This window comes from Uloborus diversus, chromosome 7, assembly GCF_026930045.1.
Source record: "Uloborus diversus isolate 005 chromosome 7, Udiv.v.3.1, whole genome shotgun sequence".
In the NCBI taxonomy this organism is placed as follows: domain Eukaryota; kingdom Metazoa; phylum Arthropoda; class Arachnida; order Araneae; family Uloboridae; genus Uloborus; species Uloborus diversus.
This window is the reverse complement of record NC_072737.1, coordinates 124,083,332-124,109,765: the sequence shown is the minus strand read 5'-3', so window position 1 is coordinate 124,109,765 and position 26,434 is coordinate 124,083,332. Positions and strand designations below refer to the sequence as shown.

Below are 26,434 nucleotides of genomic sequence, written 5' to 3'. Positions count from 1 at the left end.
AACTGTTGAAATGAATGAAAATGTCGCCAAAGATGTGAAAAAAAGGCATATATTGTACCTGTAATGAAATGAAAAAATGACCTGCATACATACAAATATGTAATTATATTGTACATTCATTTATACATTGAGTGCATGTTCCAATTGAAAAAGGTATATCGCCGCCTCAGAACAACACTAAGACATCTAATCCCAGAAATAACAGCAAGATATCCTACTGTTGCTTTGAGGCGACAATATCTTAAAGAAGTCCTTAAGTGTTTTTTGTTTAATGGAATTCACAACACTCTTTCTTCTTTGCCAATTTTTCACGCAATGATTGTAGCAGTAAAAGGTCTGTTGAAGTTGTTGTTGACTGCTGTTCTGGATACTCTATGGCCTTTTCTATCTCTTTGCATCATTCACTGACTGATTTTCTCTATGTCCATTTCAATGTCTTCATCATTATTTTCGATTCCACTTTCTCCAGCCTCTGTACTCAGTCTCTACTGTCCAAGTAGACAGCTAGTAAGTGTGATGGTTTATCTACTTACTTGGTTTTTCTTCCGCACATCATGACGTTATAGTCAAAAAACATTGCAAGCACATAGAGGAAAATAAAAATGCAAACTGATGTTAGTCACAGTTGTCGGGTTATCTATCAGACCTGCCTCCCCTTTATTCCCATGCCTTTTATACTACTTTGATGGCTTGATTTACCTCTGCTATACAAATATTTTTTCAAGGACTAATGTACCTCATTTAACCCTAAATTCAATTATTTGTACTCGGATAACCACGACTCTACTGCATTTGATTTCAAAATGTATAATGTCAAAACATTGCCGCGTTGTCCTCTTGATCACCACTATTGGGTGATTTATGTAAAAGTTAACCAAAATTTAAATTGGGTCTTTGCCTTAATATCTGGAATTTCATAAAGGCATACAAATTTCTCGAAAACTCAACAATTGTCATTGGCACTCCTTGAGCAAAAAGAAACTCCTCCTCAAGTAAAAACTTGGTTCAAAATTAAAAGTAATGACATTTTTTTTATTTAAAATGATACAAATCAAACAGCACTGCTGTTAGAAAGTAAAGGTTTAAGTTTTAACATGACATAGTTATTGAAAAGGTTTTCATTTGATGTTTGTTCATTTGTTACGCAATAAATGTGTAAGGTTTTGTTGTAATTTTATTTTTTGTTGTTGTTGTTTTTCTTCTTTACAAGTCTTTAACTTGATAACTTACGCTAACGATCAAATGAATATGTGATGTTTTCTTATTTGCAGAATTAATAACTTTTTGTAAAATATTTTGAATTTAGTCCATTATGAATTTTGTGAAATAATTGGCATTTTGTTTGTTCTAGATTTATTTTTAACTTCATTGGCAGTTTTGACATCATTTTCAACATTACTACTTTTCAATCCATTTGAAGAGTTGGCATCGGGAATGGCTGTAAGTTTTTTGGTTCCACTGCTCATAATTGCCTGTTATATGCCACTGTTTGAATCTTTGACTCGATGCATCAAAAACGTATATGATGCAAGACAGAATTTCTTCTTTCCCTTTTGGAACAAACTATTATACATAATGAATAAATACCTTTGTGCTGAAAATTCAAAAAATCAGTAATCCAACGTCAGAAAGCACAAATATAGCAGACACGTGTTTCGGTGTTACAAGGAACACCTTTTTCAATGCAAAGAAATGTGAGCTTCTGAATGAAAAGTCATCCGAGAAAAGCAACACGGTGGAGCAGGAGATAGTATAAATATCAAAAACTAGAAATTAAACAAAACAAAAAAGATAAAATGACACCTGGAGGCAAAATTTATTATATAATTCCATCAGGAAAAAAAAACCGTTAAGTAATAAATTTTCCAAGAAAACCCATAAACAATGTAAAAAGTCCAAAAATGAAACATTCTGAATAAATTAGCAATAAATTTACCAGTGGGGGGGGGGGGGGGAAACTATGTATGAAAGCAATGTATCAAATGGAGAAATGCATTTAAGAACAAAGTGAAGGATAAACATATTGGAATTAGTTAATCACAAAACAAAATAAGAAAGCAAAAAATGAAAAAAATAAAAGTAAGAAATGTACGACGTTTGCATAAAAAATAATATAAAAACTAAACCAATTTTAACAAAGGAGTTCACACAGAAGAAAAATAGGGAATTGCAGTAAGATCATTGACTAAATTAGAACGGTTCCTCAGGATGTGGAAAGATTCCCAAAAATCAAGATCCAACGAATTGGGGCATTTTTGGATAATTTGATAAGAATTAAAGTCAAAAGAATGATTTGATTCCCAACAGTGTTGGGCAATACTGGATTTATTCAGCTGTTGTTTCCTCACATAGTTTTGATGTTCTTTTAACCGAAATTTCAAAGAATGGCGGTCGGACAGGGTCGGACAGACCCGCCGTTTCTTTTTTGTTGTCTGGTTTTCTTGGAAAATTTATAACTTAACGGTTTTTTTTTCCCTGATGGAATTATGTAATAAATTTTGCCTCCAGGTGTCATTTTATCTTTTTTGTTTTGTTTAATTTCTAGTTTTTGATATTTATACTATCTCCTGTTCCACCGTGTTGCTTTTCTCGGATGACTTTTCATCCAGAAGCTCACATTTCTTTGCATTGAAAAAGGTGTTCCTTGTAACACCGAAACACGTGTCTGCAATATTTTGCAATATTTGTGCTTTCTGACGTTGGATTACTGATTTTTTGAAACTATTATACAGTTGAAATCTCTTAATACGATCACGTTTAATTCGAAATCACGGTTAAAATGAAAATTTTGTTCATTAAGTTTGATTTGCTATCTAATTGCACTAAAAATTTCACATATAATACAATGGTGGACAATTGCTAAGGAAGGATTTTAATGGGTTATGTAGCGCATAAGAAAGTAAGTATAATTCAATGCGAAGTGAAATGAACTAATGCCAAAACTCTAGAACATTGCAACAACAATAATTTATTGTGCTGTGAAATCCAGAAGGCCTTGAAAAATGGACAAAATGGTCATTTTGGGCAGAACACGTTAAAAGTGAATAAATATAATTACTGCCCCCAGGCGTTCCAGTGTAAGATTCAATATGGGATATGGCTACCATGGAGAGCAATACGAGCTTCCACACATCATGTGATGCTTTACACAACATTATTCAGCACCTGCTGGGGTACTTTATCCCATTCTTCTCTCTGTCACGGATAAGGGTATCCTTGCTTATTGGAGGGCACTGTCGACGAGCAAGACTTCTCCCCAAAGCATTCCAAACATTTTCAGTATGATTCAGATCTATAGAATGTGCTGGCCATCCGTTGGGTTGAATATTTTGAGTGAGTTAGAAACTCCTGGATGACGATTGTTAATGACATGTTACGTTGCTACCCATGAAAACGAATTTATTGCCCACAGCACTACAGAACACGTAAACATGAGGCAGTAGAACAACTTGAATGTATCACTAGCTGTCAAAGTCTTGTTTGGAAGCACACAAGCGACGTACGGCCATTGATCATAATCCTACCCATATCATGACACAACTTGTAGGATATTAGTCCTTTTCTTTTATGTTTGCCAGCTTGTATGCTGTACCACTCTCATGCCAGGTTAGTTGTCGTTCACAATTAGATGACAGACTGAACCTGCTTTCATCTGAGAATATCACACAAGCAAATTTGACCTCTCTCCAAATTCAATGCTGAAGACATCATTACAAACGAGCAAAACACTGACTTATAGACAAGGAGATGTACAAGACAAGCGGACGGGAGTATAGTCTTACTGCATTCAAATCTCTGGCTACAGTTTTTTGGGATATTTACTTGCTAGTAGCAGCAGGAAACGGCTTTGCTACCTCAGTAGCTGCGTTGGGCTGGTTCTTTTTCATAGCTAGAACTAAGCAACAATCTTCTGCTGATGTCGCATTGTGTACATGACCTCCTTTGTGACGTTTCTTACACTTTCCTTTTGTTCAAAATGATTTCCAAACTGTAGAAACAACCCTGTGACCAGTGGCGCCGACTCCATGGGGCCTGAGGGGGCCCGAGCCCCCTCAAAAATATTTTTGAGGGGGCAGAGCCCCCCCAATAAATCAAAAAAATTATTAATTACATTATGCTTTTTAAACTCATAAATTTATCTTTTATTTTCCTTATTTGAAGATAGTTTACCTTGTAAAATACATTCAGTAATGAGTTAAAACAAATAATTATTACGGTTGTGTAAGCAGGTTAACTGAAAACGAGTGGTGTGAATAATGATAGTGTAACAGTGCTGCGAGTACTGTAAAAATTTGTCATAGTGCGCGAATTACGGGTCAAGTCTGTTGCCGGTGGGCAGCGCTGCGGCGCGCTCACCTAAGTGTTGCTGACCCGGAAAAAATATATGAGAGCATGATTTGTATATAAAATGGGAGGCGTGATAATTTTGAATACTTTTAGGAATTGTGTTTAAAAGAAAACCTTCACAAAATGATGATCCTTCCCTTCCTCGGAATAGACGTATACCAAAGAAGTGAAAACAACGAAGGCAGCTCACCGCACACTTTCAAAATCCAAAAGGAATACAGTTGACTCCAGCTACTTTTGCGAAATGGCTATAACTAACGCGATTTTTTCTCCAGTATTCAGAACTAACGCGAATTCCGCACCCGCAACACGAAAATTCTCGGGAAGGAATAGTGGTGTGTTCGTATCGGCTTTGGCTACTATTTTTTTTTTTTTTTTCATGAATGGATCTTTTTCCTTTTAGCATCGCTGAGAGTGGAAGTTCCTTTTTCATTTTAAATGCGAAAGTTAATGAAATATAATGACACTTAAGAGCGCTGTTTCATTTAAAGTTTGTGAAGATAAAAGGAGAAAGTTTCTGACAATTAAAGAAAAGCTAGAGCTTCTTCAAAAGCTGAAGCTCAACCAAAAAATGCGTTGAAGGTAGCACGAGAATTAGATATGAGTGAATCTTCCATACATACAATTACAAGTCAAGAAAAGGAAATCCGTAAAAATTCACCGAGTAGTGTCTTAGTAAAATGCAAATATTTATGAAAATGGAAACTGCTCATGTATTGTGTACAAATATCATTAATGTATCGACTGTTCAGTACAACTAAAGATGCATTTGCTTTTCTTACTATATACTGTGTTTACCGTATACCGGTTTATTTTTTCTTTCTTTCCCATTGATCATTGATTTTGTACATCGTAGCATTATTTTATGTTGAATAAAACGGTATTTTTAAAAAACAAGTAACATTCAGTTCTTTATGTAAGAAACAGGAATGTAAAGTTAGGGTAGAGTTAAGAGATGGTTTTTAACAGTTTGACGGGGTGTTTACAAGTGTCTAAAATAAATGGGTACGTTTATAAAAAAATTTTACACATACCTTTTTCCACAACGCAAAATTTCGACTTACGCGAGGGTTCTTGGAATGCATCCCTCGCGTAGGTCGGGACTCGAGTGTACTACAAGGCAATATACATTGAGGTTTGTAAAATGGTGCAATTTTGCATTGTTGGGCGATTTACATCAACTGGACGCACACAGGTCATTGCAGTTGAACAAGAGTGCTTGCTTTTATTAAACAAAGGTGAAACATTTTGAAAAATCAACTGAGTTTTTCAAAAGTGACCTAGACATTGAGAGACTGCGTTTATGCTTGAATATGTTAGCCGATATCACTAATGAAAAAACAACTGGTCTTAAAAAGCATGCTTAAATTAAATTACCTTTTTACAAAAATACTGTGTGTGTTCGTATTTATTTTTTCCTTTTTTCAAAGCCAAAAAATATGTGTCGGGCTTGTCGACTTTTCGGGGTTCTATTGTTGATTATATGACTTTAAAATGCTTTAAAAAAACTTTAAAACTCACTATTTTTCATCTCAGATTTAGAAAATTTCCTGCGGCATGCCCCCTCCCCCCAATATTTTTTAAGTCGGAGTTTCTGGGAGTGCCCTTCAATGCAAGTCAAGCGCCGTACCTTTTCCATGCCTAGCTACGGCACTGCATGACTCCCCATAAAATAGAACAAAAAAAATGTCTCTTAGTAAGACAAGTGGCATGATCTAGTTGAACCAGAAAAATTTGTATACCAATTTTTGGATTGTTTTACTTTGAAAACGCCATGTCACATACTGTTTGTTTGTTTAAATTATACACACCAGAAAGTATGTAAATTGGCATTTTCAAGGCACAAAAAACGACCTTTCTTTGGGGAGGGGGGGGGGGGGTAACCTCCGCGGGGTTACATAACCCCATAAACCCTCGGTGATGTCTGGCCCAGCCCCCTCAATAATTTTTCCAAGTCGGCGCCCCTGCCTGTGACTGACGTCAAACTCAAACTCCCTGACAATATCTAAATTTTTCTTCCCTTCCTTGATGTTGCCAATCACATGGCCACCCATAAAATCATCTGAGGGATGTCTTGAAGACATACCAAAAAATGCAAGTTCATCAAATGATTCTTCTCCATCAAACTTTAATTCTGAACAACAATGGTCATCACACCCCCAATCCTTTATGTCGCTTATCAGCGCTATCACATGACCAGCAATGTCGCCAGTCTAAAATTTGCATACTCGCAGCATGTCTTACTGTACCTCAAACTTATGCTAATTTCCCTATTTTGTTGCCTTCCATTTTGCGGTTGCTAATGCTGCTGAAAGTCTCTCCTAAGAGAAACAAAAATTTCTGACCTCTTTAATCAAAATGAATACTGTAATTTTCTTTCTTAGAAATTATTCATCATTTTGTCAAATAATAGAAGTTCCATTGAGTATTGAGAAGGAAATATTTTGCCTGAAAATAAAGTTTGTACATTTGTTTTTCTGTGAATATTTCAATTTACTCAGAGATATAACTGTTCATTTTCCATGATGAATTAAAATCAATTCCACAAATGTCGATTATCAGCTTTCCTTTCCAACTGTTTCCAAAAACATTCATTTAATAAAAAATAAGTAATTTTTTTCTGAATGTACTAATAATTAGATTACAATGTGTGTAGTTGTAGTAATATAAGTGTTTTAAGTATAGGTAAGCATTTCTTCATGTATCACTCACTTATGGTTGTTACAAATAACGTCTAATACGAACAAATTCATGGATTTGTTACAGTTCGTATTAACAGAGTTCAAATGTATATTTTTTTTATTTATAAATAAATCTGTTACAGTAAGCTGTACTAATTTATCACTAATTGAAAGTACTGATGAGGTTTGGAAAAGTGGCAACTGGGTGGCAAATGATACATTCTCCACTTTTTTTTAAAAATGTAGTTACTATGTAGCGAGTGGTGACTTCTATTCTCCCCTTTTAATATAAAATATTCTTATTATATGAATTACTGATTAAGAATACTGTAAAAGCACTTATTTTTGCAAGCCTGTTGTAATTGCAAAATTTTCAGTTCACAAAATCAAATATCTTCATTTTTGCGAAAATTGCTGCACACAAAAATTGTTTTTACAGTAATAAATTTCTGTGCAATTTTCAAAAACCTTTTTGTAATTTATCATTAACATCTATAGTTGGAATTATTTTATGAATGAAAATAATTGTGACATATATTCCAGATGGTGAAATGGAAGCCAACTCAACACTTCATGTTTAGAGTCGTCCTTTTTATGGTAATTGGCTGCAATCTCTTCCTTGCATTAGCTTTTGAGGTATTTGATTTTTTTCACTTTTTTATTTTGTTTTGTACAAAATTTAACCGTAAAGTTGCTAAAAACAATATAACAATTTCAAACGTAAGTAGTATTTTGAAGGTTTTATTCTTTCTAAATTTTCAAACAAAGTGAAACATTCTGATAGTACTTCATTAGTGTCACAAATTTGAGTTTTACTTTTACCTCATACATAAGCAAATGCTACTATTTCCCTTATCTGCAATGCATAAAATCAGCTTGAAAACTACTGCATTTTCTCCTTTACCTCTCAGAAAACTTATGGTTTACTTCTTTGCTCATACATTTAGGCAGTTTGCTTTCTTTGGACCCCCTGCATTGTGCTCTTTTCAGTAGGCTTGTTTCTTGCCCCATACATTTTGTGCAGAAATTTAGACCCTGTTTTAGGTACATAGTACTTTGTCTTCTAACATGATTAAAGTTGTGGGGGGGGGGGGAGTAGAATTTTTGCAAACAATTTACAGATGTATGTTTTTTTCTCCCAATTTAAAAATAAATTGAAGAACTATCTGATTAAGATTAACAGTTTATATAAAATCCAAAAGCTTTAGAGAAGGTTTTGACCCTCGCCCATCATTACATTACAGTATCCAGTAATAATAATTAAGTTAAACATAGTATGATTGTCTATTGAAATGGTTTTCTTACCAACGCAATAAAACTTTTGTAAGATCTCCAAGAAAGATTTTTTTTTGCTGGTGTTAATGTCCCTTTTGCGTCATTTTCTGCCTCACTAATAGGCATACTTCTTGGGAGCATAATTGTCTACTCCTATGATTTTGGTGCTGGTTATACAAGATGCTGCCATAAGAGTGGGAGATTTAGTAGGGAGTCTAAAAAAAAGGACTTTATTTAAAAAAAACAAAGTTCATTCATTACCTCTTTTTTTTAAGAATAGCAGTTCAATTAAGAATACTTCATGATGAATAAGGAATATTTCACCTTGACGAAATTTTGAGGATGCACATTGTGATCAAAAGATGTCGACCCCCACGGGCAAAACATAAATTTATGAAGGTAGGCACATTCTCAGTATGAATGAGTAGTGCTTCTTACTTCAGTTATGGTACACACAGTTCCGCTTTTATATTTCTGGTTACAATGAGTGCCACTGCTATTGAGTGGTGAAAATATAATTAAACCATATGGTCAGATTTGTTGCTATAATCCACTGTATATTGCAATTGTGAAAGGATTCTCATTTGCTCATTGGGCCATTTATAATTATGGCATTAACATACCTGTCAACTCTACTGGTTTTTCTGGGAGATTCCTGGATTTTGATCTCTTGTTTGTGTATGTGATGTAAGAAACGTTTGGTTGTATTGAGAAGGATAATAAAAAATCCCTATTCCACCCTAAATAATGATGAAAAATCCGTCAGAATCATCTATGTTTTTTAATCATCTATTGGATTTTTTCCCAGTAGTTGTTGGCAGGTATGCATCCGAGTATCTCTTGATAAAAAAAGTGGTTTAAAAGATCATATGAGGCAGTGAGAAGCAAAGGGATTTAAGTGGCAAAATTGAAAATTTGGTGATAACCAGCACACATGGTAGGCTCTCCTCTCTCTTGGGTCAAGAGATGGTACTAGTAGCCCTGGTAGTTGTTGCTATACAGCATGATTTAGAAAAAAATTTCCATGAAAGCCTACCTTGGACGTTATCTTTAAACGCGTTTTACTCAAAACTTGAAAATGTCCACTTATATCCCTTTGCTTCGCACTGCCTCATATTATTGTGAAAAAAAGCACTATAAAGTTCTGTGTAATTATAGAAAACTGAAAATTGAAACTTTCTTTAGTAGCGCTGAAGGTCTTAGAAATGACCTATACCAGATGTTTATTTATTAGTATTATTTTATTTATTTATGTGTATTATTTTAGAGAACAAATGCTTAAGAGCCAGTTTTTATAAGAGTCAGGCAGGTCAGATACATGCCATTTTTGATTTCGCTAAAAATTTTAGTGGTTTCTTTGAATGATTTTAGAAAACACATTTTTTTCCTTTTCTTCCAAAAAAATTTTTTGTAACCCACATAAATTCCGAAAGTTGGTCCCAACTTAAGGTTTTTCTCAAATCGACATTTTATAATATTCAGTTATCTCTGTGCATTGAGCATCAGCAAAAGTAATCTTTGTGATTACAACATGATATTTAGTGCCTCAAATGAAATGTATCGTAAATTTTATGACTGACCTTCAGTGGACCCTGGCAGGGGTGGCTAAACTGTGCCGAAGAAAGTGAAAATGTGTCATGTTTGAGGCATCCTGTTCCATGCACTGAGGTTGAACCATAGTTTTTGCGAGCGATTTGTGCAGCAATATATATAAATTATTAAATAAGCTCATTAAATGCATGGTTAATACTCACTGCTGCGAAAACAAGAGCATTTTTGTCATCAAAATATGATAAAAGGTGTACTTTTTAGGGGCCTGTATCTCAGTGCACTGAGGGTCAGTATAGAACTTACTGCCTACATTTCAAATTAGAGTATGTGTATTTTGACAATCAAGTGACAGAACTATGGATTATTTTCATTATTTTCAAAAACACAGTACATATTTCAAAACAGTAAAATGAACTATTTAGTTTTCAAGTCAATCAACATATCCCGGTTTAAACTTTCCTCCAGGGACTTCCAGATACTATTTAAAAAACTAGTATGATCAAAAATTTACCATAAAAGAGTTATAGACTTGCAAATAGACTGATGATGCTTCCTTGCATACTTTATAATATGATAACTGGAAGCGAAGTGGAAAAAAAAAACTGTTATTATTGCGGTAAAAACGTAAGTTATTTGTAACACTTTTTTGAAGGTGTTTTGGTATATTTTTAATTATTTTAAGTAAGATAGATTTTTTCTGTTTGTACTGTACATTATAGAGACAATAATTATTTTCTCTGCACTAAACTACCATGATAGCAAACTATTACTGTGTCATATTTTATTACTTATGATAAAAACAATACTATGACATTATAAAACAAGGGTATAGTTGCCTAACTGACTAGTGGGACAATAAAAAAAAGCAAGACAAAGCATTGTAGCTTGAATACAACTAGCTAGATGCGTCGTTAACTTCTATGCAATTTCCTCATCTTGAAATGCATTTTATGAACCTGCAGAACCATTGCCCATAGTTATGTCACTCGTTTGTGAAGAGACATATACTCTAGTTTGAAATGTAGGCATCCAGTTCTACGCTGATCCTCAGTGCACTGAGATAAAGGCTTATGAAAACTGTACTTTTTATTTTAGCATAGTGAAACTACACATACTCTAGTTTAAAATGCAGGCATCCAGTTCTACACTGACCCTCAGTCCACTGAGATAAAGGCTTATGAAAACTACTTTTTAGCATTTTTTGGCAGCTCAGAAGGTGAGCCATGCAACTAATGAGGGTATTGAATAATTTATATATATTCTTACACAAATTACATACAAAAACCATGGTTGAGTCTAAATGCAAGGAACCAGAAAGCCACAAACATGACACTATTTAATTTTTTTTTCAACAATTTGAAAAAACCTCTACGTTGGGCTCCACTTTACAAATTTTTACAGGTCCCCAAAAACTTTTTTGGAGGAAAAGAAAAAATACATGTCTTCTAAAATCTTTAAAAGACATGTATTTTTAAAAGACATGGTGGAATAACATTAAATATTATTTATATTTAATGTTATTCCACCATAAAAATTTGAGCAATATCAAAAATGGTGTGCATCCAAACACCCCATTTCTGCCTGTTTCTTATAAAAACTGGCTCTTAAACAAATCAGGCAAGATAACTTTTCAAAAACAATCGATGTGAAGTTACAAAGTTCAATGTGAAGTTACAACCTTTGATAAATAACAAAAATGTCCAGAATAACCAAAGAAATGGCAGATAAAAGTAAAATATCTTTAACAGATCTTTGAACTTTCAATTCAATATTTGAGAATTGTTGGCTATTTTGAAGCTTTCTAGTAAACAGTTCCCTGTGATGCAAAAATATTGTAAGTTTTAAAAGCAAATTTTAAATGTTAATTAAACTGCAGAATTTTATAGTCTTTAAATTGTAAAGTCATTTTTGTTCCTCACTTTCATTAAGAGTTATTGTGAAAATTGCCTTATTTCAGTCTGACGCCAATTCAATGGAAAGGCAAACTTCCGGTTTGCAGGCAGAAATGGATGCATCTATCATTTTTCAAGAATGCCAGCTTTAGCAGATGTATGTTAGCATCTAAATAAAGCAGAGTCACATTCAAATGAGCGGAACATGCACATCAAATTTTTGCTTTTTCTCCTCATTTAAATAGACTTGTCTTAACTTGACATTTGCCAATCGACATATAATCTGTGGTCAAACTGTACATTGTTTTATTTGTAAAATGTATGATTTTTTAAATATATATATTGGCTGGTATGCAGGGAATTCTTAAAGGAATGTTCATGAATTGAATTGTTTATTTCAAAAACCAGTCAAATGCCGAAATTGCTAATTTTAGGAGAACATTTCTATCACCATATCAAATTATCCCAATTTAGTGAAAGAAATATACTTAAATTTGTATCCCTTTCATCTTCAAACATTGTAATTATTATAGAAAATTTTAATTCAAAGGCAAAAATGCTTTTTCATTATTTTAGAGTTTGTCACTTGCCTGGTTTCAGAAATAAACGGTTCAATTACTTTTAAGTAATAAATATATTTTATCTTCTGTAATAAAAGGTGAATTTTCTTTCAGATGATGGTTTCTAAGAGCCGCTGGCTTCGCTGGTTTGTACGTTTGATAAAAAATAAGAAAGAACCCAAGAATGAATATAAGAGAATAGAAAAGGCCATTTCTGATGATTACGAGTGGCCCCCAATTGATAAAGCAATTTATGCAACTGGAACTGTAATTCTTGGACAATGACAATTACTTATCCTTAGTGCCTTTGGTTATTCCTGTTGGTATCTCAAATCATGGTTTCTATTTAAATATTCAAATACAAAGAGGCATTTTTATGCATCATATTTTCATACATTTACAATCCATTCTTGGAAGACTTTGTTTCTATCATCATAAACTATTTAGGGGTGATTGTCACACATTTGCATTGTGATTCAGTTTTTAGTCATTGCGAGTGATCATATCATTACAAAATATTTTAAGTTCATATTTATTCAGTGGTTTTATAAAACATAGGTATTTTTTTCTGTATAATGTAAGAATCCTTTCTCGTTAAGTAGCACACATTCTATTTTATGTGTGCTGTTAAGTTGGTCTTAATAAATGTATATATACTGAGTTTTTTTACAAATCATTAATAAATTTTTTATGTTCATTTTAGGGAAGCTCATTGTTAAGCATCCCGGCGTAGAACGTCATTTGCATATAACTGAACACTTAAATTTATACGCTCTAAAATATTTCAAGCAATGCGGGGTTTGCATGTTATTTCTTTTTTTCTTCTCAATTTGGGATAGAAGCTTTTTTCTGTGTGTGTGTTATTTCTTCCTTTGCTGAGGTTTTATTATTCTTGTTACACTTTGTATGTTATGATATTTACTGTTACCAGTTTTAGCAATGTGCTGAAACCAAAAAAAAAAAAAAAAAAAATGTATATGTTTTGAAGCTAGGGAAATGTTTTTAGCCCCAGGCAAATTATTTCTCGGAGTTTATGAGGAAAATTCAGTGTAACATAACTTCTGACAGATTCTTACTCTGAAAGAACTAGTCGCTGAGATTTAGATATATTTTTTGTTAATTACAATCAAAACAGCTGCAAGATGATTTAGATCATATTACTAAGTGGGCAGACAAGTGGGGTATGGCAATTAATGTTAGGAAACGTTAGGCATACAAGTTATTATTTACAGGGTTCAGTCATAAGTCCGGTAGAAAATGTTATTGATTTGGGGGTCTTAATAAATCAGGACTTCAAATTTAGTCAACAGCACAGCATTGTAAGTAACAAAGCCAATAGAATGTTTTGATTTATCAATAGATCTATTTCAAACAAACCTAAGAAGATGATGTTATGAAATCCCGGGCTGTTCTGCGGTGGTCTGAATGTTGTTGCCCCAAAAGTTTCGACCGCATCTGCGGCGGTCATCTTCAGTGTTTACGTGGTCGAAGCTTCCAGGGAAGCGACTTCCTTGCAACTGATGCAGATTTCAAAGTGTTGTCAATATTTATGTGGGAAGAGCTAGCTCTCCCTTGGTTTTGGGCCAGGATTGGCTGATGAACACCTTGTCCTTGTTTCTGGTTGACTGAAATTTGCCCAGAATCTCAGAACATCATTGACACTGGGAATCTCACAACATCATTGACACCGGCCATGAAAGCCTTCATTCTAATATAAATCTAAGAAGGTTCTTCTACCTTTGTATATAAATTTGATAAGACTTCATTTGGAGTATCTTGTTCAGTTTTGGTCTCCTAACCTTAAGAAAGATATTTCTTTATTGGAAAGAGTTTAAAGAAGTGTTACTAGACTAGTAAAGGGACTTTCAGATTTAGATTATGATACCAAACTTAAAAGGCTTAACATGTCTAGCCTGGAGCAAAGGAGGATCAGAGCGGACATGATTCAATTGTTTAAATTTATCAAAATGAATGATGTTAATTTATTAAATTTTTTCACCGAAAGCATGACGAGGGGTTGTTATTTTCAGCTATTCAAATCTCAGGCTAACCTGGAAATAAGGAAAAACTACTACTTTAGTAGGGTTGTGGGCAGTTGGTAATGAGCCAGGGAGTGGATTGCTTAAAGAGGGCCATAAATCTTCATTGGGGACTAATGAATGAAAGAAGTTAATGGGTTCTATATATTAACAGAAAGCAGGATAAGGGATCATTGTTTTAAACTATTCAATCCTAAGGCTAACATGGAAATTAAAAAAATTTACTACTTTAGTAGGATTGTGGGCACTTGGAACAGCTTATTGAAAGAGCCGGTAATGAGCAAGGGGGGAGAGGGATAGCTTTAAAAGGGCCATTTATACTGGTTTTGAGCTCCCCCCTCTTGCTGATTATGTAGTTCTATAATGACTGCAGCAATTCGTAGTTCAGTAATACCTGTGAGAGATTCCAATATTATTGGAAAATATTTTAATTAGCATTGAAAATGCTTAATTTAGTGTTGAAAGAAAAATTGATTGAAGAAATTATCTTTCTCTAAATTTGAAATGTATATGCAAATCCTGCTTGTTCTTGAAATTGTGCTCTTCAAGGTTTGGTTGCATTTAAGTAGCTTTTTTATACTAATGTATGTTTACCCCCCCCCCCTTTCTTTTTTTTTTTTTTTTGGCTACTTCAGTTAACAACAAAAATTTAATTATTCTTTTTCTAATATCAAGAAAAAGATTGCTTCCATATGAATTAATTAAGTTGCAATTCCAAAAAAGAAGAAAGTTTTTATTTACAGAAGTTTCAAAAATTCAGTACTGTTTTTGCCTTGAAACTGAAACAGAACAAAACATTTGAGTAACATTCTTGTATGTAGTTAAAGATAAAACTTGAAAAAAACAAACAAAAAATCCATATTAGGGTTGTTTAAACAAAATAGCTCATAGACTTAATATGTAGCCTACTTTACTTATGATTAAACATTGCAACAATGAATGTCTGGTGTTAGAAAATCACACAATAGTAGCTTTACATAAGAAGTAAATATGCAATAAGCATTTTCATTGACAGGGATTTTTATATTCCAATCACCCCTAAAATGCTTATTTTAATTTAACATGTGTGAGATATTTTTGTATGTACTTTGGTATGAATCTTTACCAGTTTTGTACAAGACCTGTATTGTCAAAATTGAAGTGCAAAAGAAAAAAAGTGTTTGCACTGAATGGGACCGAGATGTTTGTTATTATTTTCTCTTTCTTTCAAGTTTTTTTTGTACATAGATTTTTTCTTTTAGAGCTTTGCTTTGTGATTTATATTTATTAAAGCTTTGGTATTAGAAAACTTGTGATATGTTTGAAAACCACCAAATGCTTGTAATGTGTCTAAATTTTCAGCTGCATTGTACAAATGAAAAACAATGAATTTCAGTATTTTAAATGTGATGAACTTGCTGTCTTCATAATGGTACATGAAAAAATGATGCAATTTTGAAATATCCCCCCCCCCCCCTCCGGATTAATTTAAGGTATAATATTTTATTGGCAAAAACATCTTGGCGAGTTGTTTGAAAAGGATCCCTTGTTTTTTTTTTTTTTTTTTTTTTTTTTTTTTTTCATTTTAAAGAATTTAATATGTTGTTCATCAAAAACTCAGTTTTTTCTGCTAAGCAAAGACTGAGGAAATATTTCAAGCTTTTACCTGGTTTATTCATGATACAACTTAAGAACTAGATTTATTCAAGAAAATTGTACTTAATTTAATTATTGAGGGACTATGTTCAAAGTGAGTAGCTAATTCTTAAAATTTAGTATAGAAATTAGCTTCTCCTGCAGTAACTAAACAGCCTTGGCATTACTCTTGAGTTTCTCCATAGTCTGTCTACTTTTGACTACCTTTATTATTATTTTTTATAATTTTAAAATGTGTAGGTCTCTGTTGACATAATCTATCTTATAAAAGATCAACCCCTTTGCCTTACTCTTATGGGTTTTGTTTGAACTATTTATTAGGGGCTTGGATCCATGTGCATTCTAACCAACTGTTCATCCCCATTAATATTTTGTACTTCAAAGCTCTCTATCTACCCTGCAAAAGTTCAGAGTTAGATCTAGGATTTTTTTCTTAATTAACATCAAAAATACCTTATTTGCTTTTTCTTTTCCCCCAGAACACCCTTTTCGGTTAAAATTAATCCACATGTCAGAACAAATCTTATAAGGATGTTAAAATATGAATAGCTTCAATATGAGCTAACCAAAAAGATTAAAAGCAGACCGGTTTTAAGTCCAATTGCTCCCTTTGTCCATACTTTGCAGATGAAAAAGCTATTTTCCTCTGCTTGGCTTGCTTAAAGGGGACTATTTCCTTAGGAACTAGTCTGCTTATGTTAAACTTTTTAATCTGGGATTATTGGCATTCTTTGTATTTCAACATTTTTAGCCCATAATACCAGATTTTAAATTATATATATTGTCAAGTAAAGTGGGATCAGCAAGGCGTTTTTTCCTTGAAAGTATTACTTTTATCATGTGCTTCTTTGTTTTGTTTTTATTAATAACATGGTTACGTTACTTTTAGATAAATTTCCAATATATAAGCAACAAATATTTCAATATATATAAGGTTTAACATTGTTCACAAGTTTATTATTATTATTATTTTTAATTTCATTTTCAGTACATATTATGTCTTTTAACTTTTCATGACACACAAGTAGAATTAAATTTTTTGAGTTTTGGTTTTCATTTTAGTATATTTGGGAGTTATAATGTTTGAAAAAAAAAAGTTCGAAGAGATTTCTTTTTAAACTCATTGTTTTCAATGTTTAAGGGGCAAAAAATAAAATCAGGCAATGTAAAGGGGGGGGGGGAAGCAAAATTGGTTAATTTGTATTTTATATCAAGTTAAGAAAAATTTACTGATGTGAGGATTCAATCACCAAATTAAAATGTCTTAATCTGACAGCTGTATGGATGTTTTTCCATTTAATTTTATTTTAGCATTAAGAATTTTGATCCCTTCTTGCTCTTCTTGAAAATTATTATACAGGCCACTATTTAATTCATCTCATTTAAGTGACTGATTTGTGATTTAAAAACACATTTGCTTCTAAACATGTTTTGTCTTGTACAAGCTTCAATATTTGCTGAATTTAAAAATTCAAAATCATTGAAGATTCATGAAACTTAAGTTATTTATAGATTTATTTCTTTTTCAAGAGATACTCTTCCTGTATCACTCAGTGTTTTTTAAAAATGAGTATTCAAAATATTAAAAAATGTTAAAGTTTGTTTCAGCCCTATGTCTTAATTTTATCAGATTAACCTCTTCATACCAGAAGAAAAATTTCTCATAAAAATGTTTCGCCTTCTTGTGATTCCAATAACATAAAAAGAATTAAGAAAACTGATCTTTTTTTTTTCAACCATTGTTTCAGATAGACAGGGCAAAATATACTGATGTGTTTGTAATTTATTTTCTTTTATTTTATTTGTGAAATGAATTTTTGTAAAAAATATTCCCTTGATTGAAATTATTGAATTTAAGCTTGAAAACAGAATATATAAAAGTAAAACCTGTACATGTTTTATTTTACTTTTAAGGCTTAATTTCAAATTTGAAACATGCATTACAAAATAAAACACACACACACACAAAAGAAAGAAAAAGAAAAAAAAAGTAGTAGAGGTAAAAAGTAGAAGAGGAAAATAACTTAACATTTTACATCACAAGATTGACTAGCTTTCAGCAAGTTTAAATCTGATATTTTTGTTTGAAAATAACGTTTTAAAAACGTAAACTATATTGCCATTTGCATGACAATAATAAAATTAGAATATTTTCAGTAGATTTCACTAGTTTAAAATAAGTTTTAAGCAAAAGATCTTTTAAAGATTTTTTTTTTTAAATCTACATACCCGATCGGTACATCTGGAATGAAGAGGTTAATTGACACCTTTTCCTTTAAAATGAGATTAAAGTCTCACAACTTTTGACAACCTAATGACCACACAATAAAATGGTATCACTTACCAATTCCATGCTCTTGAAAAAAAAAACCAAGTTTTTTTATTCCATAGTTGCACATATTTTTTGTGAAACTATTGTCTTTAGCTGTAGTTTTACAAATCTAGGAAGAGAGTAATACTAAAAAATTTGCTACAAAGTTATAGAACCTTGAAGTGATATATTTTGGTGAATTGTTTGTTGTGAATTTCTAGTGCTTTTATTTATTACAAAAATGTATTGTAGAACATTTGTAAATTGGTACTATTTGAAAAATTTATTAAAGTTAATTTATATTTTGTGATCTAAGATAAAGCAATCTTTGTAATAAACAAAAATAAGCCAAATATCACATTGGGGCTACTGTGTTTTGTAAATAAAGGTAGTGTTTAAATGAAGCCTTAGTTGTCACATTTTCTATACTTTTAAACCAACAGTACATCTATGTACATAAGTTCAGAGTTATTGTTTTGTAAAAGTTTCAATATAGTTTTATGTCCTGTTTAAATTTGGAAAGCACTAGCTAAAACCTTTGAGTTATTGGTAGTTCGCGTTATGGGAAGTTCCTACAGCCATCTTAAAATAGTTTGGGACCAATGAAAATTTTAAGATAGAGGAATATTCAAGTTATAAAGCTTTGAGTTTTCAAGAGTGGACTTTATATACATTAAGTCTGGAGATTTTCTGAAAATTTGAATCTGATGTGAAAACGAAGTGTTTTAAGATTTTCATACCAACCTTAGTAATGAAGTAAATATATTCGTTTTTGTGTCCTTGAATTCTTGGCACTTTTTTTTTTTTTTTTTTTTATTCACACATTGTTTTCATAACAAATTTTAAAAAATAAATAAATAAAACCTTTCTCTAGTACATCTTTTTTACCGCATATAAAACTGTGCATTATATATGGTAATGCTCTGAAAAAAAATTGGATTTTTTTTTTGTACTTTGCAATCCAACACTTTCAAGATAGCCACAATCTTCCATCAGTCCAGCTTCAATAAATGTGAAATGTTTATTGCACTAACGCAACCAAAAATACTATCTGGAGTGGGTTTTTGATCATAAATACCTTCTGGAAGGTTTTTTTTTAATGAAAAATACCTTCTGAAAGGGATTTTTTTAATGAAAAATACTTTCTGAAATGTTTTTTTTTAAATTAGAACAGCTCTTTTATGCGCATAAACTACTGGATTAGAATTTGCATTTATGTTAAAACCAATGGCTCTGGGGGGGGGGGGTGCTCCCAAAACCCTTCTTTGCTGCACCACTGGTTTATTGAATTTTTAATCATGTAAAAAAATTCAATAAATGAATCGATTATTTCAGAAAGGGCATAAGTACTACAAGAATCCATTGGACTTACGCCCTTTCTGAAGTAATAGATTCAAATACAGAAATATGCTATTTTACCAGGGGATTTCAAAAGATTTTGAAGAGCTAGTGATGGGGACTTTTTTTCATTGATCCCAGGCAGTGTTTAGGGGGGGGGGGGGCTACATTTTTGGGGGTGCAAGATTTGTGCTTGCTGCCTACACTTTTATCTTTAGAGGCTGATTCTTTAACTAGTTTTGGTTCGGAGATGTTGGTTGCTATGATTCTGTAACAACTTTAGCTGTGGAATTGCTATGTATTTTGCAAAGTCTATTATAACTTTTATTTGAAAAAAAAAATAGATTGGAGGTTACAACTTAAATTTTCTCTTTTCTAACAAATATGAATTCCTAACACAAATGGTATAATATTAAACTTGCTCCTATTTTCAATTTATTTTATTCTTTTTTTGCATACATTATCAATCAGTAGAACACTTCAAAAGAGTTGAATGTAGCCAACAAAATATGTACAAAACATTTATTCTTTGTCTTTGTTTGCAATAATTACAAAAAGGTAGTCATCTTATTTAATTAGAAAATCAAATGACTATCAGACTTGTTCAGCTGTGTACCAGTTATTATACATCTTTCACACACTTGTTCAATTTGACATCTCTTCAAAGTTTCGCCTGGAAAATATATTTCACATTTTTAGAATAAAAATGACAAATTTACTGATTTAAGCTTCTTATGAACAATAATTTAGATTCTGCACATGGATCATATCTTAAGGTCCAAGCTTTAACTGTAGATGCTACACACAATTTGTAATTTAAATGGTTTTCGTTTTAGGCAAAATTATTTTCCCCAAACAGTAACCTTTAAAACAAAATACATTTTGTAAAATTTACTTTTATTCTTTTACAATTAAACTGTGGGAGTTTCTGCAGAAAAGAAAAAAGAAAAACTTAATAAGTGTGAATTTTTGAAAATAGAGTTGTTCAGCAAAATAACCAGCTCTTAATTTAAGTTTGAGCAGGCCCTTTAGCCGACCACCTTGTCTAGTGGATACAGAAGTCTGATTATGGATGGGGAAGATCTGGGTTTGAATCCTGGTTCGGGCATGGATGTACTTTCTCTGTCCTTTTTTGTGTAAATGTGTTGTTATGCTGTGAGTGGTTGCTTACTCTAAAAGCTGGCCCTTATGGCATGTATGTACTGTAGAAGTTGTATTTCACACCTAATTACGGTACAGTTAGAAAAGTGAAGCAGTGCGCCCCAAATTGTCAACCTAGCTGGCACAAGACAACAATAATACCAGCAGTCCCTTTGCCTGTTACTAAATCCCTTTTTATGTCCAACTATCCTTCATTTTGTGTTGTACCTATTGTACATCCAGTTCATTGTACATCAAATTAATAATCTTTGGTTTTATTGGGGTATTGCAGTTAACATGTTGGACCTAGATATGAAAAGCAATTAAACTTGATTATGTTTAATATCTGTACATACTCATTAATTTTAATTGTTTTTCATTTCAAAGTCTGATATGTTATCCCTGCAAAACCACTATAAAATCAATAATAAAAAAAAAGAACCTTTGATTCAGCAAAAAATTAGTTGGAGTACCAAATGGAAACTGACAACTGGTTATGCGTTTTGAGCTCTAGGACATACATAAGTACCAAATTTTACCAATTTAACTCATAAATTTAAGCTATTCAACTGTGTTATTTTGAAATCCAATTGCATTTGCTCAGAAATCTGAGTTTGCGATTATTTTTGCTGCTTGTACTTTGCTTGCTTGTACTTTGTGTCATTGAAAATTCTCCCACTTGTCATTCTGCTACACCCACTGCATTTTTTTTTCATTTGCATCCGAGTAAATTCCAGCTAATACTCCTATGCATAAAGATTCATTTATTTTCACCAGTGTTTATCTTAAATTTTTGAGGATTTTATGGAATAAAATGATCTAAAAAGAAAAGGACATAAGGATGGCGATAGAATGAAAATAATGTCATGTTGCATTAATTGTTTTTTAGTTATAATAGCAGCTCAGCTTGTTACATTTTACATGCTTGTTACACTGATATTACATGCCAACTTCACCTGGATCCTAAATTACCTCAAATAAACTTTTGTTTAGTTCTTTGGTCTTTTTTTGGTTTTACCTGATCCAATAATATGTTCAAAATAAAGTTGTATATAGTACAGTGAGACCTGTGTAAGTTGACCACTTGCGGTGCAGTACTTTGGTGGTCAACTTAGACAGGTGGTCAACTTATAAAGGAGGTAATGTTTTTTTTTTTTTTTTGTCATTTCTTGCACCATGTTTTCATTTTTTGACTCATTGACACTACTCTTTCTGTTCAACTCACTTTCATTGTTCAACATTACTTTGAAACAAAAATGTGAAATGTTATTCAAATATTTTTAGAGATACTTTTCCCAGAATGACGTATAATGTGTCATGCAATTTTAAAATTTCAGTAAATTGATCAAAAAAAAAAAAAAATATTATATCTTATTGTTTATGAAAAGTTACTTGTTTCATATTAATAGTTCCTAAAAATTCATAGCTATTCAAGTATTACACATTTTTTGCTTTATTTTTTTCTCATATACATTTATTACCATGATGAACTATTGTTCAACAAAATAATTCCTTATTGAAGTTTCGCGCATTTATTAGACTCTAGTTTTAGAATTTCCATATGTGTCAGCTCATTTTCTTTGGATTTCTCCCCCATTTCAATAAATTTTAATATTTTATACTTTTTATCAATCTGAAGTTCAACTAACTTTCTTTTTGAAGGCATTTTATGTAAAACTATAACACAAAGAACAACAAGATGGACTTTCATAGTTCAAAAAGGCAGTTGAAAATGAAAATTCCTTATCTCTTAATCCCTTGCACCAGAAATACTGCAATGCAAGTAACTTTACTCTTTAGCACAAAATATTGCAACTGGAAAAAAATACTTAGTACTTTTCTACTGACACATGTTTTCATTGAGCAGAGAGTACAAAAGGCAATCTCAAATAGAAGAAAAGAAAAACAAGTTTGGAGAATAAAAGGGTTGTTAGCAGGGTTGGCAACGTTTTGGACACTATGGTAAAAACCCTGGTTTTTACCGTCCTGTCCAAAACCCTTGTGTCCAAAACTGTCCGAAAGTGTCCAAAACTCTATTTTTAGAAAAAATGTATTCTGTGAGAAAGCATCAAAAAAAGAATAAAATGTATCAAAGTAATGTTTTATATTGAACATTAATTCAATGAGAACATTCAACTTATTTATGCAGATGATTTTAATCTAGTTACATAGAAGTTGAATTATTTTTTAAAAATTTCAATTTGCATTCATGAGTTTATTTATTCATTTATTTTGATAATAGTAACCAAATTTCCCTATGTTTACGCATGTGTGCAAATGAAAGCAGGTTTGGCAAGGTTTTTACCATCTTGTTCAAACCCCTTGAGCCCGAAAGTATCCAAAACTATTTTTGAGAAACTAGATTTTGTGAGAAATATCAAAAACAGAACAAAATGTGTCGAAATTATTTTTTTGACTGTTAAATATATTTATTCAATGTGAACATTCAAGTATAAATATACTATATATAACTTATTCATGCAGCTGATTTTAATATAGTTAAGTAAAAATTAAATTCATCATTGAAAATTTCAATTTGTATGTAGGAGATTTTTTCCTCCATAAACCAAATTTTTCGACATTTATGCATGTGTGCGAAAGAAAGATTTGAAAATATAGTGCAATAATTGACTTAAGTGCAATAAATTACAATTTTTTGTAGTTACAGAATGTATTATTATATTAAAAATATGAACTAAAAAAGGAATAGCACAAGTTCTATAACATAAGTGTTAGTCATCAATTTCTTCTTCTTTAATCTATGTTTTAAAAAATAATTTTCGTTAAAACATCATGTAAAACTTATTTGCAAAAACCATTTTAAAAAAAGTAAGCTTTTTTTTTCTTGTACCTAAATATTGCACATTTAATAACATTCCTTTGTGTTATAAATGGAACTGACATTAGTTGCCTTGGTACTGTTGTGAATTTCCTTTCTTAACTCTACCAACTGTTACATAAGTCATAAGGATGTTTTAACATAATAGCTATTAGCAATGTTTTAAGTAAAATATTTTTTAAATGAACATTTTTGAGAAAAATATTATTAAATACCATTAATTGAACCTCATTAATATCTATATTTATACATAGCGAATATTGCAGTAAATACGAGTTGATTAGATTATACCCCTTTAGCTTTAGCATAGTTTTGGACAGTTTAAGACAGTTTCGGACACTTTTGGACAGTTTTGGATGGTAAAAACGACCTGTCCTGTCCTAAACCAGTTTTGGACAGTCCAAAACCCAACCCTGGTTCTTAGTAGTTTTCCCATGTTGTTAAACTCACAAGGAGGTTTAGTTATGCTGCTGTTTTATTTAGTTGGTAAAATGCTGGTCTGGCATCGAAAATATTCTTGGAAAGCTATAAAATAAATAATAATATAAAATAAAATAATTTGCTACATTAAAATAAACCAAAAATAAACCAAGTGGTCAACTTACAAAGGGTTTTTTACAATACTCCAAACTAAATTTGGTGTACATCAGTGGTCAAGATAGACAGGTGGTCAAGATAGAGAGGTGGTCAAGTTACAGAGGTTTTCCCTCGTTATAGAAGATAGGATAAATTCCGTTCCTGACAAAAGCGGTCAACATAGACAGGTGGTCAACTTACAAAGGTGGTCAACTTTACAGGCTTTACTGTAATACTAAATTTTGAATGAAATATCTATATTTTCATTTAATAAACACTAGTCGACCCGTGCGGAACTCCGCACTGTGTTTCGAATTGTTTCATAAGGCATTTCGCTCTTTAAAAATTTCAAAGAAAGAACATTATGAAGAAGAACCGAAAAAAAGTAAGTGCAGAAGAGAAGGCATGTAATTTAAAGACATCAGTAACAAAACCTCGTCAAATACAACGTTGTGATAATTTGATCATCGCTCACCTTTTGGTTGTACGTATTTTCAATGCAAATATAAATATCATTTAAAGTGTGACTGAGCAGTGACTCGTGAAAAAGCAATAATTGGGCATGTGAAATAAAAGGTTGTGGCAAATACAGTCCTGCCCATATGAGCATCTGACGGAAAGAAAAAGAAACATTAAAGAGATATTTACTGGCACGGATTTGAACTGGCGCCATTCTGATTAACAGCACGACGCTCCAACAAACCTAGCGATTGCGCCTTCCTTTTCGAATGCTATTCATTGAAGGAATGCGGAATAAAAAACAGCAAAAAAAGTTTTTGCCGAAAAAAAATAAGATCATGCGTCTATGTTTTGTCATTGGCCAGCATGATACGATTTAAAATTATTCGTAAAACATGGAATTTGATTGAAGTAATAAATTCGATTGAAAATAAGTGTTTTTATTTTAGAATATTGAACAATTACTCATAGCAGGCTGCTTGAACAGTTACGGCTTAAATACTTGCACATGTTTTTCTTTTATTCGGACACTTAAAATTCAAAACCAAAACCAGTTGAACCGAGTCCGTTTTTAATTGTAATTTTTCGAACGTAGACAAAATGTTTTAAAGGTTTACTGGGTGAAACTCGTAGTTTCATTTTGGCGCAGTATTTTTTTCATTTGTACAAAAGGTCGAACATTGCTATTAGTAAAATCTACATTTCAGCATACATTGAAAATGTTTTTCTGCACAAAAAGGATTCCCTTGAGGTAAATCTAATGCTTTTTTTAAGCTTACATTATGCTTAGTGATCTGGACAGAGTCAAATCTTTAAAAAAGAGGAAGAACACCCTTCGATTAACAGTAAATTTATCTGAATGATAACTGTAGCCTGTATAAAGGAGTCGAAACACCAAGTAGCATTCCCACTGCATTTATTTTATTATGTGTGTTATCTGTTGTATGTTATGAGTACATGCGTAATATTAATGTAAATTTGCTATTATGTCGGACAGCCAAAGCTTGCCCAAAGTTCAGATAGTTTATAGCCGAAAACTCTACCGAAAAAAGCTTATCAATTTAACAGAACAATTAAGTCCAGTGCTTTTAAGCTTTATTAAAAAAAAAAAAAAAAAAACACACACACACACACACACAGGTTGATTTAAATTTTTTTTGCCTTGCCGAAAGCGACGCAAACAATTGGAAAATTGTATTAGAACTTGGCTTTAAAAAAAAAAATTGCATAAGAACTACAGGCTGCATCAAGGTTTTGCAACAGCAAGGGGCGTTTTCGACAATTTGTTATCGCAGGCTGCTTGAAACGTTATGGCTTAGATGGCAGCACGTGTTCATCATTTAACAGCACGGTTAAAATACAAAATAATTTGAACTAAGTTCTTTTTTAAGCGTAGCCTTTCGAATGTAGTAAAAATGTGATAGGCTACTTGTTTTTTTGCAGAAAGAAGAAAAAATATATATTTTACCCTTCAAATTGAAGTAATTTTTTTATTTGTACAAAGAGTCAGAAACTCATTAGAAGAATTTATATTTCAATATACGATTTATTATTTTTTTCTGAACAAAAAACAATTCCATTGTAGTCCGAAATCTTAAACCTGATGCTTATATTTTCGCTTACATTATGCTTTAATTTTCTTACCGAAGCCAAAACTTTAAAAACCAAAAAAAAAAGTCTTACAATTAAGAAACAACTGAACTCCATGTTGCATCAAGTTTCCATAACAGCAAGGAGCGTTTCCATCTCATCTATTCCCTCATATGTGTTGTTAAGTGTTCGTGTAACGCG

At 32.0% G+C, this 26,434-nt stretch overlaps 2 protein-coding genes across 2 annotated transcripts in view; one reads left to right on the top strand and one right to left on the bottom strand.

Moving 5' to 3' along the window:
• LOC129226172 (polyamine-transporting ATPase 13A3-like) overlaps positions 1-18,692 on the top strand; it is a 124,093-nt gene extending 105,401 nt beyond the window's left edge. The window contains exons 30-32 of the mRNA XM_054860773.1: positions 1,352-1,440; positions 7,572-7,664; positions 12,421-18,692. Of these exons, the coding sequence (XP_054716748.1) occupies positions 1,352-1,440; positions 7,572-7,664; positions 12,421-12,591 (353 nt within the window). The 3' untranslated portion in view covers positions 12,592-18,692. The remainder of the gene's footprint in view (positions 1-1,351; positions 1,441-7,571; positions 7,665-12,420) is intronic.
• Positions 18,693-20,137: 1,445 nt separating this feature from the next.
• LOC129226621 (pancreatic alpha-amylase-like) overlaps positions 20,138-26,434 on the bottom strand; it is a 67,793-nt gene continuing 61,496 nt past the window's right edge. Inside the window, 1 exon segment of the mRNA XM_054861250.1 lies at positions 20,138-20,302. Coding sequence (XP_054717225.1) covers positions 20,291-20,302 — 12 coding nt within the window. The 3' untranslated portion in view covers positions 20,138-20,290.